This window comes from Columba livia, chromosome 14, assembly GCF_036013475.1.
Source record: "Columba livia isolate bColLiv1 breed racing homer chromosome 14, bColLiv1.pat.W.v2, whole genome shotgun sequence".
Lineage (NCBI taxonomy): Eukaryota > Metazoa > Chordata > Aves > Columbiformes > Columbidae > Columba > Columba livia.
In genome coordinates this window covers 11,039,108-11,052,854 of record NC_088615.1, presented here as the reverse complement: position 1 = coordinate 11,052,854, position 13,747 = coordinate 11,039,108, and the positions used below count along the sequence as shown (strand labels likewise).

The window sequence follows — 13,747 nt, the reverse complement described above, 5'->3', positions numbered from 1 at the left end:
GGAGCAATGACAGTTCACACCGGGTGAGAATCTGGCCTTTGATGCAATGTCAGGTCTGTGGTTCACAATCCACCATTCTTGATTCAGGTGCAGTTCCTAATTGCAAGAGTGTCATATTATCACAGAAAATAAACTGATTTAAAGCATTTGTCAGAGAGAAATGGAGGTGCTGGCTTGTTCACAGCATGTAACTAAACTGACATCATGAGAATATTTATTTTACAAGGATGATATGCTAACTTCTGGAAAGTTCTTGCCTTTGTATTTGTAAACCTGTCGTAAACAGTTGTTCTCCTAATAATCCAATTTCCTCTTAAAGATAATGGAAGTAAATGGACAGAATTTTGAGAACATTACCTTTGTAAAAGCTCTGGAAATCTTGAGGAACAACACTCATCTCTCCATTACTGTAAAAACAAACATTTTTGGTGAGTAGACTTCATATATAACATGTTGTATATGTGAAGAAAAACTCCAGTCTATCTGGCTATAGAAGTGCAACAAGATTCCACTTCCCGCCCCCGCCTCCCCCAAATCACTGTAGGAGTGAGAAGTTGTGCAGAATTCCCCTCCTTGTGCCTCCATTTGCTCCGATAGGTTCTGGTGTGCCAAGGGCTGGGCGGCACAAAGCCAGCGCAGGCAGCTCTTTCCTCCCCGAGAAATCCTCAAATGGCTGTTTAAGCGGCTTTAGTGTCCCTTCACGCGATATGGCTGAAACGGAGCCAAGGGACATGGGCCAAACTGTTTCTGCCAAGAAACAGCAAAAACGTAAAACTAGGCTTTCATAAAACTTTTTATAATGGCTGAAAGAACGACAGGATAAATTGCCTTTGTATCTAAAAATGAAAAGGGGATGTAAAAAGCAGCGTGATATATAAATGTTGGCTTTTAATTGTCAATGTGAGTATAAACACATAAATACCTCTTTAAAATCTCAGTCAAACCATCTGTTCTTTTTGGGTAATCCTGTTCAGGCAACAGAATAACCGTAGCTACAGCAACACTGAGACTGTGCATGAGATAGTTTCTTCCCTGTAGTCAGATCTGAGACCTTCTGATGGGTCCTTTTCGTCTTCCTCCAGTTAGCTGCCCTTGGTCACTATTGATTTTCTCTTCAATTATTATGTTCTGTTTAGCACCATGCAAGTAAAATTTGCCAAGGTTCTGCTTATTAGTGTAATTCCAAAAAAGCATACAACCACCATGTAGCCGGTGGTCCAAACTAATGTGAGATGACATAAAGCATAACTGTAACTGAGACAGTGATGGATTGTTCGTTTGTATTATAAAGGTAAGCAACATACTTTAATGAGTAGATTCTAATCTCTTCCTGCTAGCTGATACGATTTTAAGGTGATTTCTCTGATAATTGTTAATGAATTCATGTCTTGAAGCTTTTTTTCAACAGTCATACTTATTATCCTGCCTTTTTGAGTGCTAAGTGCCTGGTGCTGGCAATGAGCAGTTCCTGTTCTTATATTTGAGTCCATAATGCGAGGCTTCTAACCTTAAATTTTATTACATAATAGAAATATGCCATTTGACAGGGACTTCCTATACAGAAGGTCCTGGTTGCCTTGCTCACAGCGACAATCTGAGTAATTTGCTCTGTAAGTTCTGCCTTCTCCCAGTATTGCCATGTTTTCGACAGAAAATACGGTAATTCTGGCTTGAGTGATTTAAAAATATTTAAAAAATATGTTTAAAAAATAATTTTTATTGATAAACAACTTTGAACCTTTTGTTTTCACCTTTTGTATTTTTCCATGAAATTATATCTTTGGGAGTGCCAGTGTTGGTGATGGACTGGCTTAGTTTGATAAATGCAATAGGAAATTTCATGCAGCTGCTGTTCAGTAGTGTTACTAAAAGCAAACAAAAAGGCAGTTTTGGAAAATATCAGTCTGTCTCCCAGTTATTCTTGAGGATACATCTGTACTTCGTTACCTAAAAGATGCAGACAAAAAGTCAGATACCTAGAACTGATGGCCGTGAACACAGTGTTTCATTATTATCTATCCGGTAAGGGTAGACTAGGTCCATTAAATTTGCTGTGATACGTGCTAATTCTGCTCTGTAGAATGTTTGATCATTTTTATTAAACATTTAGGGGTTACTCTTTCTGCCAAGGTAATCAAAGGCAACACTTAAATGGGAAAAGGTCCACACCCTTCGAATCAAAATTAAAATGCAATGTATTGCTTCCTTTGTACCTCTTTGGTTCACTTTTTCTGCAGGGATGTGGGAAGCAAAAAGTTCGAGGGGAAGGAATTCACTGTGAAGTTTTAAGCGTGCAAAGGTTGGTCATGGTGATTGCATCTTCTCTTACAGTGTTTAAGGAGCTGCTCTGCAGGATAGGACAAGAGAAGAATGGAATTCCACATATTCCGAAAATCGCAGAAAAGAAAAACAACCGTTATTCCATCCCAGATATGCCTGGAGATGTGGAACAGATGTTTCCTCGTGAAAAAGGAAACAAGAAAATGAAAGCAAACACTGTATCTGGTGGGAGAAACAGAATCAGGAAAATTTTAGACAAGACCCGATTCAGCATCTTGCCTCCAAAACTGTTCAGGTTTGTCAGGCTCTTCTGCTCAAAAAGTAATTGTTCCTTATTAAGTTGTTATATTTTAGTTGCTTAGTATCTTCAGTCATTATATCCAGGTTGTTTATGTTTAAAAAAATGCATCAAATCTGTGACCCATACATGCAGAAAAAGACCAAAACATCTTTTCTCTCCCAGTGAACACTTTCAAATATGCATTTCCTCTGTCCTCGTTTGAAAGCCTGTCTACAATGTGTAATTAAAACATCCAAGTGCTATTAGTTTCCTTAGTTTTGTTCATCCCGAGATGAATATAAGGACTTAATGCAGGTTGCTGAAAGGAGGTTGTTTTGCAGTGACGGCAGCGTGAGCCAGTCGCAGGACGACAGCATCGTGGGGACGCGGCAGTGCCGGCACAGCCTGGCCATCATGCCCATCCCGGGAACGCTCTCCTCCAGCAGCCCCGACCTCCTGCAGCCCACGACCAGCATTCTGGATTTCTCTAATCCTTCAGGTAAATCAGCAGCCTTAGCTTCGTTTACAGGATGATTACAAGGCGACTGGTTCAGGGGGAAATTGCATCTTTTACCAGCTTTTACCAGCAATAAATGTATTTTGACACCCCTGAGAGTCTTTAGTTTACTGGAGTTTACCAGAGCTCTGGTGGAAGCAGATTGTCCTTGTCCGCACCTTTCTCTTTTGTCGTCTCTTCCCAGTACCAGTACTGGTGATGTGACTTGTCCATCCATCATCTTTAAATATAAATTTCAAGCAGTATTGTGGGTAGAATAGCACTGCCATCGTACCAGCATGGTGATATTAAGGTTTCGTGTTTTACAAACATTATTCAACTGTATGTCTGAAAAGAAACTGAGCTGTGTAGTCCATGCTTTCATTGCCATTCCTGTAGGTATACAGTTCATGGGCTGGCTGCAGGAGACATTTGTTGTTATACGCAGCTGCCTGTAATCATGTCAGAATCTAGTTTCCCTATTTCAAGTGTAAGTTCTGTGTATAATTAAATATCCTGTAAAGCCCCTTGTGGCTATGACCAATGTTTATGTAAACTTGCAGATTTGCTCTTTAAAAGGGATTCACACAGATATGTTCTATTGAGTGCATAAGTATCCATAGCAAATAAATTTCCTTTTTGCTGCAAATCTGGGTTCTTGCTGTCTGCCTGAGAGCTACACACATGTTCTCCAAGTTAGAGCATAATATGAAACACGTATAACTAGTACTTCTTACCTTTAAGTTTACTGTAATAAATACGCTGTCATTTTTGAATGGCAGAGAAAACCAAACTATTTCTGACGATGTACTGCATACCCTTGATAAGTTTTGTGAACATCTAAATCTTCATTTGGTGTTGACACAGTTTTTTTTCTTTTTCTCCTGCCCGCAGCTGTTGGGTTTTACTGTAAGTATCCTGATGTGTAGCGTCCTGTAGACGTTAATATTGCATGGCTTGCCTGTTAAACTTAACACTCTCATACGCTGCATTGATGTAGTTATTACTGTTAGAGCATTGGATAGTCCTGTGCCCTGTAATCTTCCCTTAAATAAAACAAATCCATGGGTTCTCTTTACGGGCACGGTGCCATCCTGAGGCTGAGACCTGCATTTTATTCCCATTCCTGCGACCAGCACACTCAATGACCTTTGGCAGGTTCCTTTGCTTCTCTGAGACCTCACTGTAAAGGAGTGAGGTTCCGTACATCACTTTGATAGAAACCGAAGTTTTAGATGATAACGTAGTTTGAGATTTGTTCTTCTGGTGGACTCTGTGTATCTAAAAGTATGTGCATGCAAGCTTGAAACGTGTTTTGTATTCTCAACACAAGCTGAATAATGCATAAGAAAATAATTTTTATTAATGTTTATCTGCTTAGAAGCAAAGACCCTGAAGACAGACATGTCCTTGTCACATGAATTTCCCTTGCCTGTCACGAGTTAGGCTAAGTTTGGGTTGCATGGTCATGGTGATACCAAGGCATAGACGTTTGCCTCCTTTCTTGATTTATTACGATTTTATAAGTGCAGACATTTTCCAAATTATTCGGTGTCGCTTTCACCACTTTGATTCTGAAATAGGTACATACTGTTTATTTTTTCGCCTTTATTGCCCCCATTCGTGTATGCATGGAGCTTTTCAAGTTCAGCTAGTCCTCAGCTTTTAATGAGACTGTTCTGATAATGTGATCGTCACAATAACAAAACTGTTATCTGATTGAAAACTAATTCTACTTTTACTTTTTTTAATATTGTTTCCCCCCATCTTCCAATTTATTTGCAGCTGATGTTAAGGCTTTTTTTTCCAATGGGTGGAAACTTTTGATGCTAGATCATAAATTACCTGCTCACTTTTTCCTCTGAAATTCCTGCAACTTTCCCCCATAACACCGTTAAATCATGATGCAAGAAAAAGTAACCCCAAGCTCACTGTACCCTTAAAAGAGATCTTCATTTCTTCCTTAAGCAGTGGATTTTGACAGAAGAAGTTAATGTTCAGGCGATGGAGCAAGCAGCATGTAAACGTTCTCAGATCTGCAGAAAACTTGGGAAGTCTTAGTTTCAGAGCTTAGGGAGGGGGGAAACTGTGTTTCCCTGACTTTCAAATTACTGTGTGCTCTGACTCTTGACTCCCCACTCAGTTTTACTTTGAAAATCAAGCCTTCTGTAATAACTAATGAAGAAAATTATTTACAGTCATCAAGCTGTAGACTAAACGCTTTAGGTATTTATTTCCTGCTGTAGGCTGCCTCAGATAAAGCTATTCTCTAATGCATTTATAACACATAATACGTGCTATGAATAAATACACTAGCCAAAGAATTAACTGCTGGCACCAGCTTAGTTCTTTCAGGATGAGAGAGCGAGTGTAAAAGTTTGCAGCTAGTTATGGGAGCAATAAAATCTCCTTTTCCTCTTCACGTCCTCCCACCCCCAGCACATCCTTATGTGCTCGGTGGCTTCCCCGTCCCTGGAAGAGTTCCCCGGCACAAATGTTGGTTCTGGCTCTCACGAAGATGAAAGAGCCAAGGAAAGAATGATGCTGACAAAACTGAGCAGGACAGTCTTGTACTGTGTGGTCATGGGATAATACAGAAATTAGTTCAGTTGTGGAAAAGCAGAGAGAAGATTTGTCTTTTTTTCCCTCTCAAAGTTGGAGGGAACGTCTGAATATTTTAAGGAATATTTAGCAAGTCCAGCATGGCTTTTTTTTTTTCCTTCCTAGCTGTTTATTTGTTTTCTGGCTATCAAATGATACAGTAAATGACCTTGTGTCTTTTCAAGGAAAAAGGACCTTCATACCTTAAAGGTGTGGTGTTCTGTTATTTTAGATATCCCGGATCAAGTGATAAGGGTTTTCAAAGCAGATCAGCAGAGCTGTTACATTATCATCAGCAAAGACACTACGGCAAAAGAGGTGGTGAGTCACGCCGTCCACGAATTCAACCTCACGGGAGCCCCCGAGACCTACTCGCTGTGCGAGGTGTCCGTCAGCCCCGAGGGAGTCATCAAGCAGCGGAGGCTCCCGGACCAGTTCTCCAAATTGGCCGACAGGATTCAACTCAACGGACGGTAAATGGACCCTAGTTTGGATTTATTTGCCTTTTTTAGGATTGAAATGTTGAAAAGAAACATTGGGGAGGGATGCTTTAATTAAAATAGACACAGTCTCTTAGAAAAACAAACAAGTAAATGTCAGTAACTCGCACTTCTCTCTCCTCTTTTTCTTTCCTGTTTCACCTTCCTCTTCTACACCCAAAAAAACCCTCCCCAAAATTACAAGAAGCTTGCTTGGTGACAACTAAGTATAGCAAATCAATCTAACTTACATAGTGGCTTACACTTAAACAGGAAAAATATATATTTATTCTAGCACTCCACATGTATTTCATGATTAAAACATACAATTTAATTTCTTTCTCACTGATATTACGTTGCAATGAACTGATATTAACCTGAGGTAAACGCTTCCATTTTCATGTAGACTGTTATGAATGTTTCTGAAATGTTAAGGGCTTCAGTTTTATTTGATGACCTGATCCATACCAGAAGAAAGTTTATTAAGTAAAAAATTATTTAGTCTTTGCTAGGCAACAGAGGGAATTTATAAGGAATAAACTTCTGTGTATCTGAAAGTGATCTGCTTGGGACCATGAAAATGAATTTTCCAGATGTGTTTTCATTTCCCGAATACTATGTGCTTCACGTAAATATTAATATACCACACCGAAGTTATGTAAGAAACCACATTCCATTGGTGTAAGAAATGAAGAAATACATTAACAAGAGATTTCTCAGGACGATTGTATATTTAAAGTGTTACTTCACTGCTGACTTTACAAATGAAAAAGTAACTGACCTTTTTCTGAAGGTGAACACTACAGCATATTGTAGAATACAGTGTAGAAAATATTAGCAAAGAGGTAGATTAAAACAGCTTCTGAATTGTTTTTTTGCTATTGTAATGGTGGTAAAGTACAAGGTTACGCTGTCCCTTCTTGCCTATTACTCTGGGTTGTCAACAATAACATGGAAATATTAATACTCTCACATGAGCACCCCTCTGGTGTCAGTAGTGCCTGATCCGGTTCACTGTCTGTGTTCACAAACCTTCTGCAGAGCATCCCTAATGTTTTATTGTAACGCAATTATTCTTTAGGTATTATCTAAAGAACAATATGGAAACAGAGACCTTGTGCTCCGATGAGGATGCTCAAGAGCTGCTGAGAGAAAGCCAAATCTCCCTCCTCCAGCTGAGCACCATTGAGGTGGCCACTCAGCTTTCTATGAGAGACTTTGAATTATTTCGCAATATCGAACCTACGGAATACATCGATGACCTTTACAAGCTGGACTCCAAAACAGGGAACGCTCACCTGAAACAGTTTGAGGATGTCATAAATCAAGAGACATTCTGGGTTGCCATGGAAATTTTAGCAGAGCCCAACCAACTGAAAAGAATGAAGATTATTAAACATTTCATTAAAATTGCCCTCCACTGTCGAGAATGCAAGAACTTCAATTCCATGTTCGCGGTTATAAGGTAAAACACTTCACACTTGTCAGATCTGATTTGTGCTGTCAAAGGCAATTCTGTTCTTCTAAATGAAAGGAAATAGGTGTATCCTGAACAGATCACCAATGCTGTTGGGTGATTCTAAGAGAATTGCTGAGCTTTTCGAAAACCAGATGTCCAGTGTTGTCGCTGCAGCTTTCTCCTTCCTCAGCCTCGTCAGCTCAGTTGTGCAGCGGTGCTGGATGTGACTGTCCCTTCTTTACCTGGCAGGGAGACGGAGGGTTTGGCCAGAAGTGCTGTTTGGTTGATGAACTCCAGAAACCCACCTGAACATTGCTGTCATTTTCCGTGATTCCCGCACCCAATTTCCCTTCTTTTTACAGTCGTAGCTTTTTCAGTGTGCGCTGAGTCATACCTGCAATGATGAGATTACTTTATTTCTTCCTTTCATTGTAAGGATTTCCTCAAATCAGTCTTGGTTTAGATTAATTTTCTTTTCTATTCTTTCCTGTCATCTGCTTGCTTCTCTATTTTTTTTCCCTCTTCATTTGTACATTTATACTTTCTTTTCTGATCTATACTAGATGCTGCTACTTTAACAGCATTTAAGCGTTTCCTCTTTTTGTAGTTATGTTATAACAAGGTTTTACTTTAAGGGAAAAACAAAAGGTGCTGAGATTTATCAGACAAAGATTCACGCTGTATCCCAGCACCAGCACTATCTCTGAAAAGAACATTTTAAAATGTTCCATGTCTAGACGGTTTATCAAATGGTATTGATTTCTGTTTAGTCATACATTAAATAATTAATGAATTTCCTTGGAAGGGTGCTGGGCAGCCGTTGGGACTGTGGGTACTCATTACATGGTGAATACACATGTGGATACAGAATCTAATTTCTATATTCTGCTCCCTGGTTTCTCATGGTTTATTGTAGGTGGAGAAATGACTCCTCCTACTTCTCAGTGAAGTCTAATCAGGCCATGACCATAGTGGACTTTGGTCAAAAAAACCTCAAATAAATTAGCTTTTTTACCCTTATTTCCAGAGGAGTATGTTTTTGTTAACATATGCCACAGGGGTTCTTGTTCTTGCCTTGCACTGCGTATCACTATGATGCCATATGTTTCACAAAATAGGAAAATACCATCCTAACATAGTGTGTGAAAGAGGATCTGTGTTGTGGCGTATGTCTGATTTTTCGTGTGAGAGAAGGCTTTGTTTGTGATGTGCCAAGAGCATGGAGGCAATCTGTATAAGAAAAATAGAACAAATACAAAATAAGTATAGAATATCTTAGAATAGCAAATTCAGTAATTGTATGGTTCTGGATTTACTAATGAATGCTGGAGAATATCACTTTCCAGTTCTGCAGCTACAAGGACTTTGCAAAATTTCTTGAGCAAAGTTGGTGACAAATTATTACAGCGAAGATAGATCTGTTTCTTTTTTTTTTTTTTCTTTCTATTGCATCCAGTTAGTTCTGGATTTATTTTTACTTAATGAGAATAAGGGCACAGTAACGGTTTTAACATACCTGATGTGTCTAATTCTCAGTCTGGTGCTCATTTACAATCGTTGCCGTCTTCTTAACTCTGACAGTGCCCTTTTGTCACCTCATTAATTTTTCACCCTTTTGTCCTTACCAGTGTATTCATTTTTACAGGGGAGAAGTGGTTCTTAAGTTAAATAGGCATGGTGAGAGTTTTGGCAGCTAACCTGAAATTTGCACCGTGTGAACAGGAAGCAGTTGTGCTTTTTCCAGTCCTCTTTTTCACATGCTCACAAGAGTGAACAGTGGAGGTTTATTGGGATGGACTCGCAGCTTGGTGTTCACCCAGCTTTACAGTCAACCTCGTGAAACATACTTTTAATCCTTAAAACAAAAAAAAACCCAGCCCTTTACTTCCTTATGAAAAGTAATGATCTGCTAATGATGAAATGTATCTGCCTTACAGCGGGTTAAATCTGGCACCAGTAGCACGTCTCAGAGGCACTTGGGAAAAGTTACCCAGCAAGTATGAAAAGCACCTCCGAGACCTTCAAGATCTTTTTGATCCGTCTCGAAACATGGCAAAATACCGCAACATCCTTAGCAGCCAGAGCATGCAGCCTCCAATTATTCCACTTTTTCCTGTTGTCAAGAAGGATATCACGTTTCTGCATGAAGGTAATTTCAAACAGAGAGAAATTATAAACCGAGCACTGAATACGCTTTAGCCCATTCTTCAGTGCTCCGTGATTCAATCAATGTCTAAAAGAAGCTGCCACCAGTAGGATGCTTTTGATGGAGCCTTTGTAGGAGTAAAATAAAATACATCTCTGAATGTGTAACAGGAGAGACTGATCCTAGACAAAAAATTAGATGCGTATTTTTAATATTCTTAAAGCAATACTTAGTCTTCATCACCTGTCCCAAGGTTTAGGGTGGAAGAGCAGGTGAGTGTGCCAGCTGGTGGTTATACTACTTCCAATGTATTTCTCTTAAATGTTTCTAGGTTTTTGTTCCGTGTTGTGGCTTTCAGACAGCTACGATGATATAACACCTCCTACTCTTGCTTTCAGCATTTTCAAGGGTTTTTGTTTAAAAATTTCCAATTTTTTTCCTTTTAGACAAAATTCTGTTCACAATTGGTTAAGGTGTTAAACGTTTCCACATATTCCCAGTTCTTGGTTGTGATGTTTCAGAACTATTTGAACTAACTTCAGAATGTGAACGCTGTTGATGTCAGCTCTATATCTCTATTATTTTAATATCTACGCCAATGAATTTGGGCATAGTTCACTTACTCCTTTTTTTCTTCTGCTAATGCTTATTACTTTAGAAATAGATGAACAAGAGCAATGCTGAGGAGTCTGAGTGGGCCTGAGCATCATTTGTGTTTTGCCAGAGTTTCCTGTTTTCTTGCTTAAAGTGGTTTTGGTTTTGGAGGGGCAGGGAGGGTGGAAGCACTTAGAAACACATTGCCCATTTAAAGAGTATTCTTACACTTTTTTTTTTCATGTGTGTGTGTGTTTCAATTACGCAGGAAACGATTCTAAAGTGGATGGCCTGGTAAACTTTGAGAAACTCCGAATGATTGCCAAAGAGATTCGCCAAGTTGTCAGAATGACCTCAGCAAACATGGACCCGGCGGTGATGTTCAGACAAAGGTGTGCAATTTAGAAAGACAGTAGGATTGAAGGTGTCTCCGAGTGGGATCTGGGTTTGTGTGTGTTTGTGTTAAATTTCATTGTGTAACTTACCCATTGACATTTACCATCAGTACCACAACCTTTATCAAATTCTGACCACACCATTGATGCTTCCACAACCCGCTTTTAATGACTAATAAATCAATTTGTCCTCTTTAAAAAGCAAAGAATAGGCTCTAATTTTAATGGTTCATATTTTTGCTCAGTAAAATGTTAGTATCAGGAGAGGTTTTGGAGAGATATAATATTAGAGAGAGACCGTGTCTCTCTCTATATATATCTATGTATATAGAGAGATACATATAAAGCGTCTAAATCACCCATGTATAAATCTGAAGTGCTGCTTCAAACAAACCCCACAAATAACATATTAAAAACAAGCAAAGGATTTTTTATTTGCTCAAAACACACCTTGCTCCACATACATAATATTTGATATGTTCAGACTCTAAGCAGGGGGGGGTGTTATGCACACATAGTACATCAGGTTCTTTGTTAACAAACTGCAGAATAAAAGCACCACAACTTCTAATCTGCTGCTCATTAGCTCCATATTATATTTAGTGGAACTAAATAATTTCCTGCATCTGTTTGTATCCCACTGGCTGAACTAAAAGCATCAGCATCACTGTGTCAGTGCCATGTCTGATGCCTGTCAGTCCCTGCCCCCCAAAATAAGGTACCAGACAAAACCCTTCAGGATTCAGTTCAGGTGGGGAGGTGGTGACAAGATGATGTCCTGGGCTGAATCACAACACTGTGTCTGCTTCAAAAAATGCCAGAACAGCCTGGTAGGTGTGTGTCCCTGGCAGCAAGAGCTCTCTGGACACTGTGGAGGGAGCAGAGCCCAGAGGGGAAGGTTCTTGGAGAGGTTTTTGGGTGAAGCATCCTTTGCTTTGTACAAGCACAAAATTCCAGTTGAGAGGTCACCTGGGCAGGGGGTAGTTGTCTTCGATTTATGGATTCAGTTACATCTGTGCAATGGAAGGATAGAGCAAGGATACGTAGCAACTGTAAGAGCGTAGAGGTTTGGTTCCCTGTGTTCTTCCAGTGGTCAGGATCCACAGACGATCCTGAATCCTCACTGTTTTTGCTTTTCAAGGCTGACTATCAGGAAACTAAGTATTTTGTTTACAGTTGGTCCAGTTGAGGTTTGAGGCAAAAAGAACAGATCCCTTGTTCCTGTTGTTTAAAGGTTCCTAGGAACATGGTTTAGAGGTGGACTGGGCAGTGTCGAGTTAGTGGTTGGACTTGATGATCTTAAAGGTCTTTTCCATCCAAAACAATTCTGCGATTCTAAGATGGATTCATTTCAAAGAGGAGATACAGCTTCATACTATTGGATTTGAATTACCAAAATTTCCTTTTAAATGAAATTTATAAGGCTACTTACTGATAAGTTATGATTGCTTTTCAGAAACTTTGGCATTCACAGATGAAATCAGTCTATAAATAAATGTCCCCGATGCCCTGTGTGCTAAGACCTAATTTAATCTAATCATTAAATGAATTTAATAGTAAATAGTTACCTTTAGTATGTTTTTCGGAATTACAGAACACATTTTAGTGACCATAATTTAAATTATGCACACTGACATAAAATGCGTAGGCATCTAATTTTAGAGAGAGTGCCAAAGATTAAAAGAAAATAAATCCATGTTTTCATTGCCTCTGGTGTTTGATCTATCAGTTTGTGTTATGAAGCACCAATAAATGCTTTTGAAGATTAAAAATGAACAAGAAAATGATTGTTAGCAGTAACATGAGCCTTGCTAACAAGTTCATTACTGATTAATATAGAGCATCTAGTTTTTTGGCGTATATTTGGCAAGTAGCTCATTTTCCAGCCAAGCAAACAAGAGAAAACAACATCATAAACCTGAATACTGATGATGATTTCCCATACACTTACTGCAGTCCTAATGCAAGGGATAAATTAATTTAATCATGCTCTCTACAATATGAATAAGTTTAACAGTTTTTGCTCACTCCATCAAAATTGAATTTGACTTATGGGAAATACTTAACAAGAAAATTGAATGCGAGTTTGTTTTTTAAATTTGTAGGTTAAACTTAAAAATTAGCAAAAACTGATAGATGTTCTTCCATATTGAAGTATTTGAGCAAGTCTTGCCCTCGCATTCCATTAAAACATTGTGTTATTGTTTGAGAAGAATTTTGCTGTATAGAAATTTTTTCTTTTCTGTTCTTTCCTGTCTACATCTTTCTTCCTGACTCTCAACTGTTTTATTTTTTTCCTGTGCTTTTCTGTTCAAATACATGCTTCAATGTATATGGCTCTTGCTTACAGGAAGAAGAGGTGGAGAAGTTTGGGGTAAGTGTAGAGATGAATGCAACTAAGATAAATAAAGATTATGCAACTCTTTAACATACTGCATCCTCCTCGTTAGTGCATGCATCTGAAATACAGCATGCATTTTATTAACCTTGCAATACATGTTTTTTGGAATACAGGAGTAAGGGGCTACAGCCAGCATTATACTGCAGCTACAAAAATTCTGAGTTGCTTTTGTGTACTAGATAAGTTGTTTGAGTTTTGGCTTTATGCATAAAAAAACCTGCTGTGCAGTTATATTGGAAGGCAGAATGTTTGGGAAATAAAGAACTTGCTTTTAAACGTGTAACAGAGAAGTTTAAGACCTTCTGCATTTAAACTACAGCAGCACTTTGCATTGTGATAATGGTATAGCGATTTCCCCCTGAAGTTTGATTTCAGTCTTTATTTATTTCTAGTATGTATTTAAAATGTATCGCACATTTCATACACCAAAATCCTCATTGGTTTCACTGGGAGCCTTGATTGTACAAGGGCTGAATAACGAAATGACTGCAAATGAGAGTACCAAGATTGGCAAGTGAAATTGCCAGCTGACAGGTGGCAGTGATTTTCAAGATGATATTGTAGCCGTATTTTGTATGTTCTTATGTGTGGTTTTGCCCATAAACTGTGTGTACCT

At 38.8% G+C, this 13,747-nt stretch overlaps 1 protein-coding gene across 7 annotated transcripts in view; it reads left to right on the top strand.

The window, feature by feature from the left end:
* The window catches only part of RAPGEF6 (Rap guanine nucleotide exchange factor 6), a 118,617-nt gene that overhangs the window by 84,789 nt on the left and 20,081 nt on the right, over nt 1-13,747 (top strand). For 3 of the 7 annotated variants that reach the window (XM_013367365.3, XM_021289090.2, XM_021289089.2), the window contains 9 exons: nt 320-428; nt 2,332-2,575; nt 2,902-3,059; nt 3,951-3,965; nt 5,890-6,130; nt 7,218-7,601; nt 9,533-9,744; nt 10,604-10,727; nt 13,081-13,104. In XM_013367365.3, coding sequence (XP_013222819.2) covers nt 320-428; nt 2,332-2,575; nt 2,902-3,059; nt 3,951-3,965; nt 5,890-6,130; nt 7,218-7,601; nt 9,533-9,744; nt 10,604-10,727; nt 13,081-13,104 — 1,511 coding nt within the window. The remainder of the gene's footprint in view (nt 1-319; nt 429-2,331; nt 2,576-2,901; nt 3,060-3,950; nt 3,966-5,889; nt 6,131-7,217; nt 7,602-9,532; nt 9,745-10,603; nt 10,728-13,080; nt 13,105-13,747) is intronic. The other 4 variants (XM_021289086.2, XM_021289093.2, XM_021289087.2 and 1 more) reach the window with 3 other exon arrangements.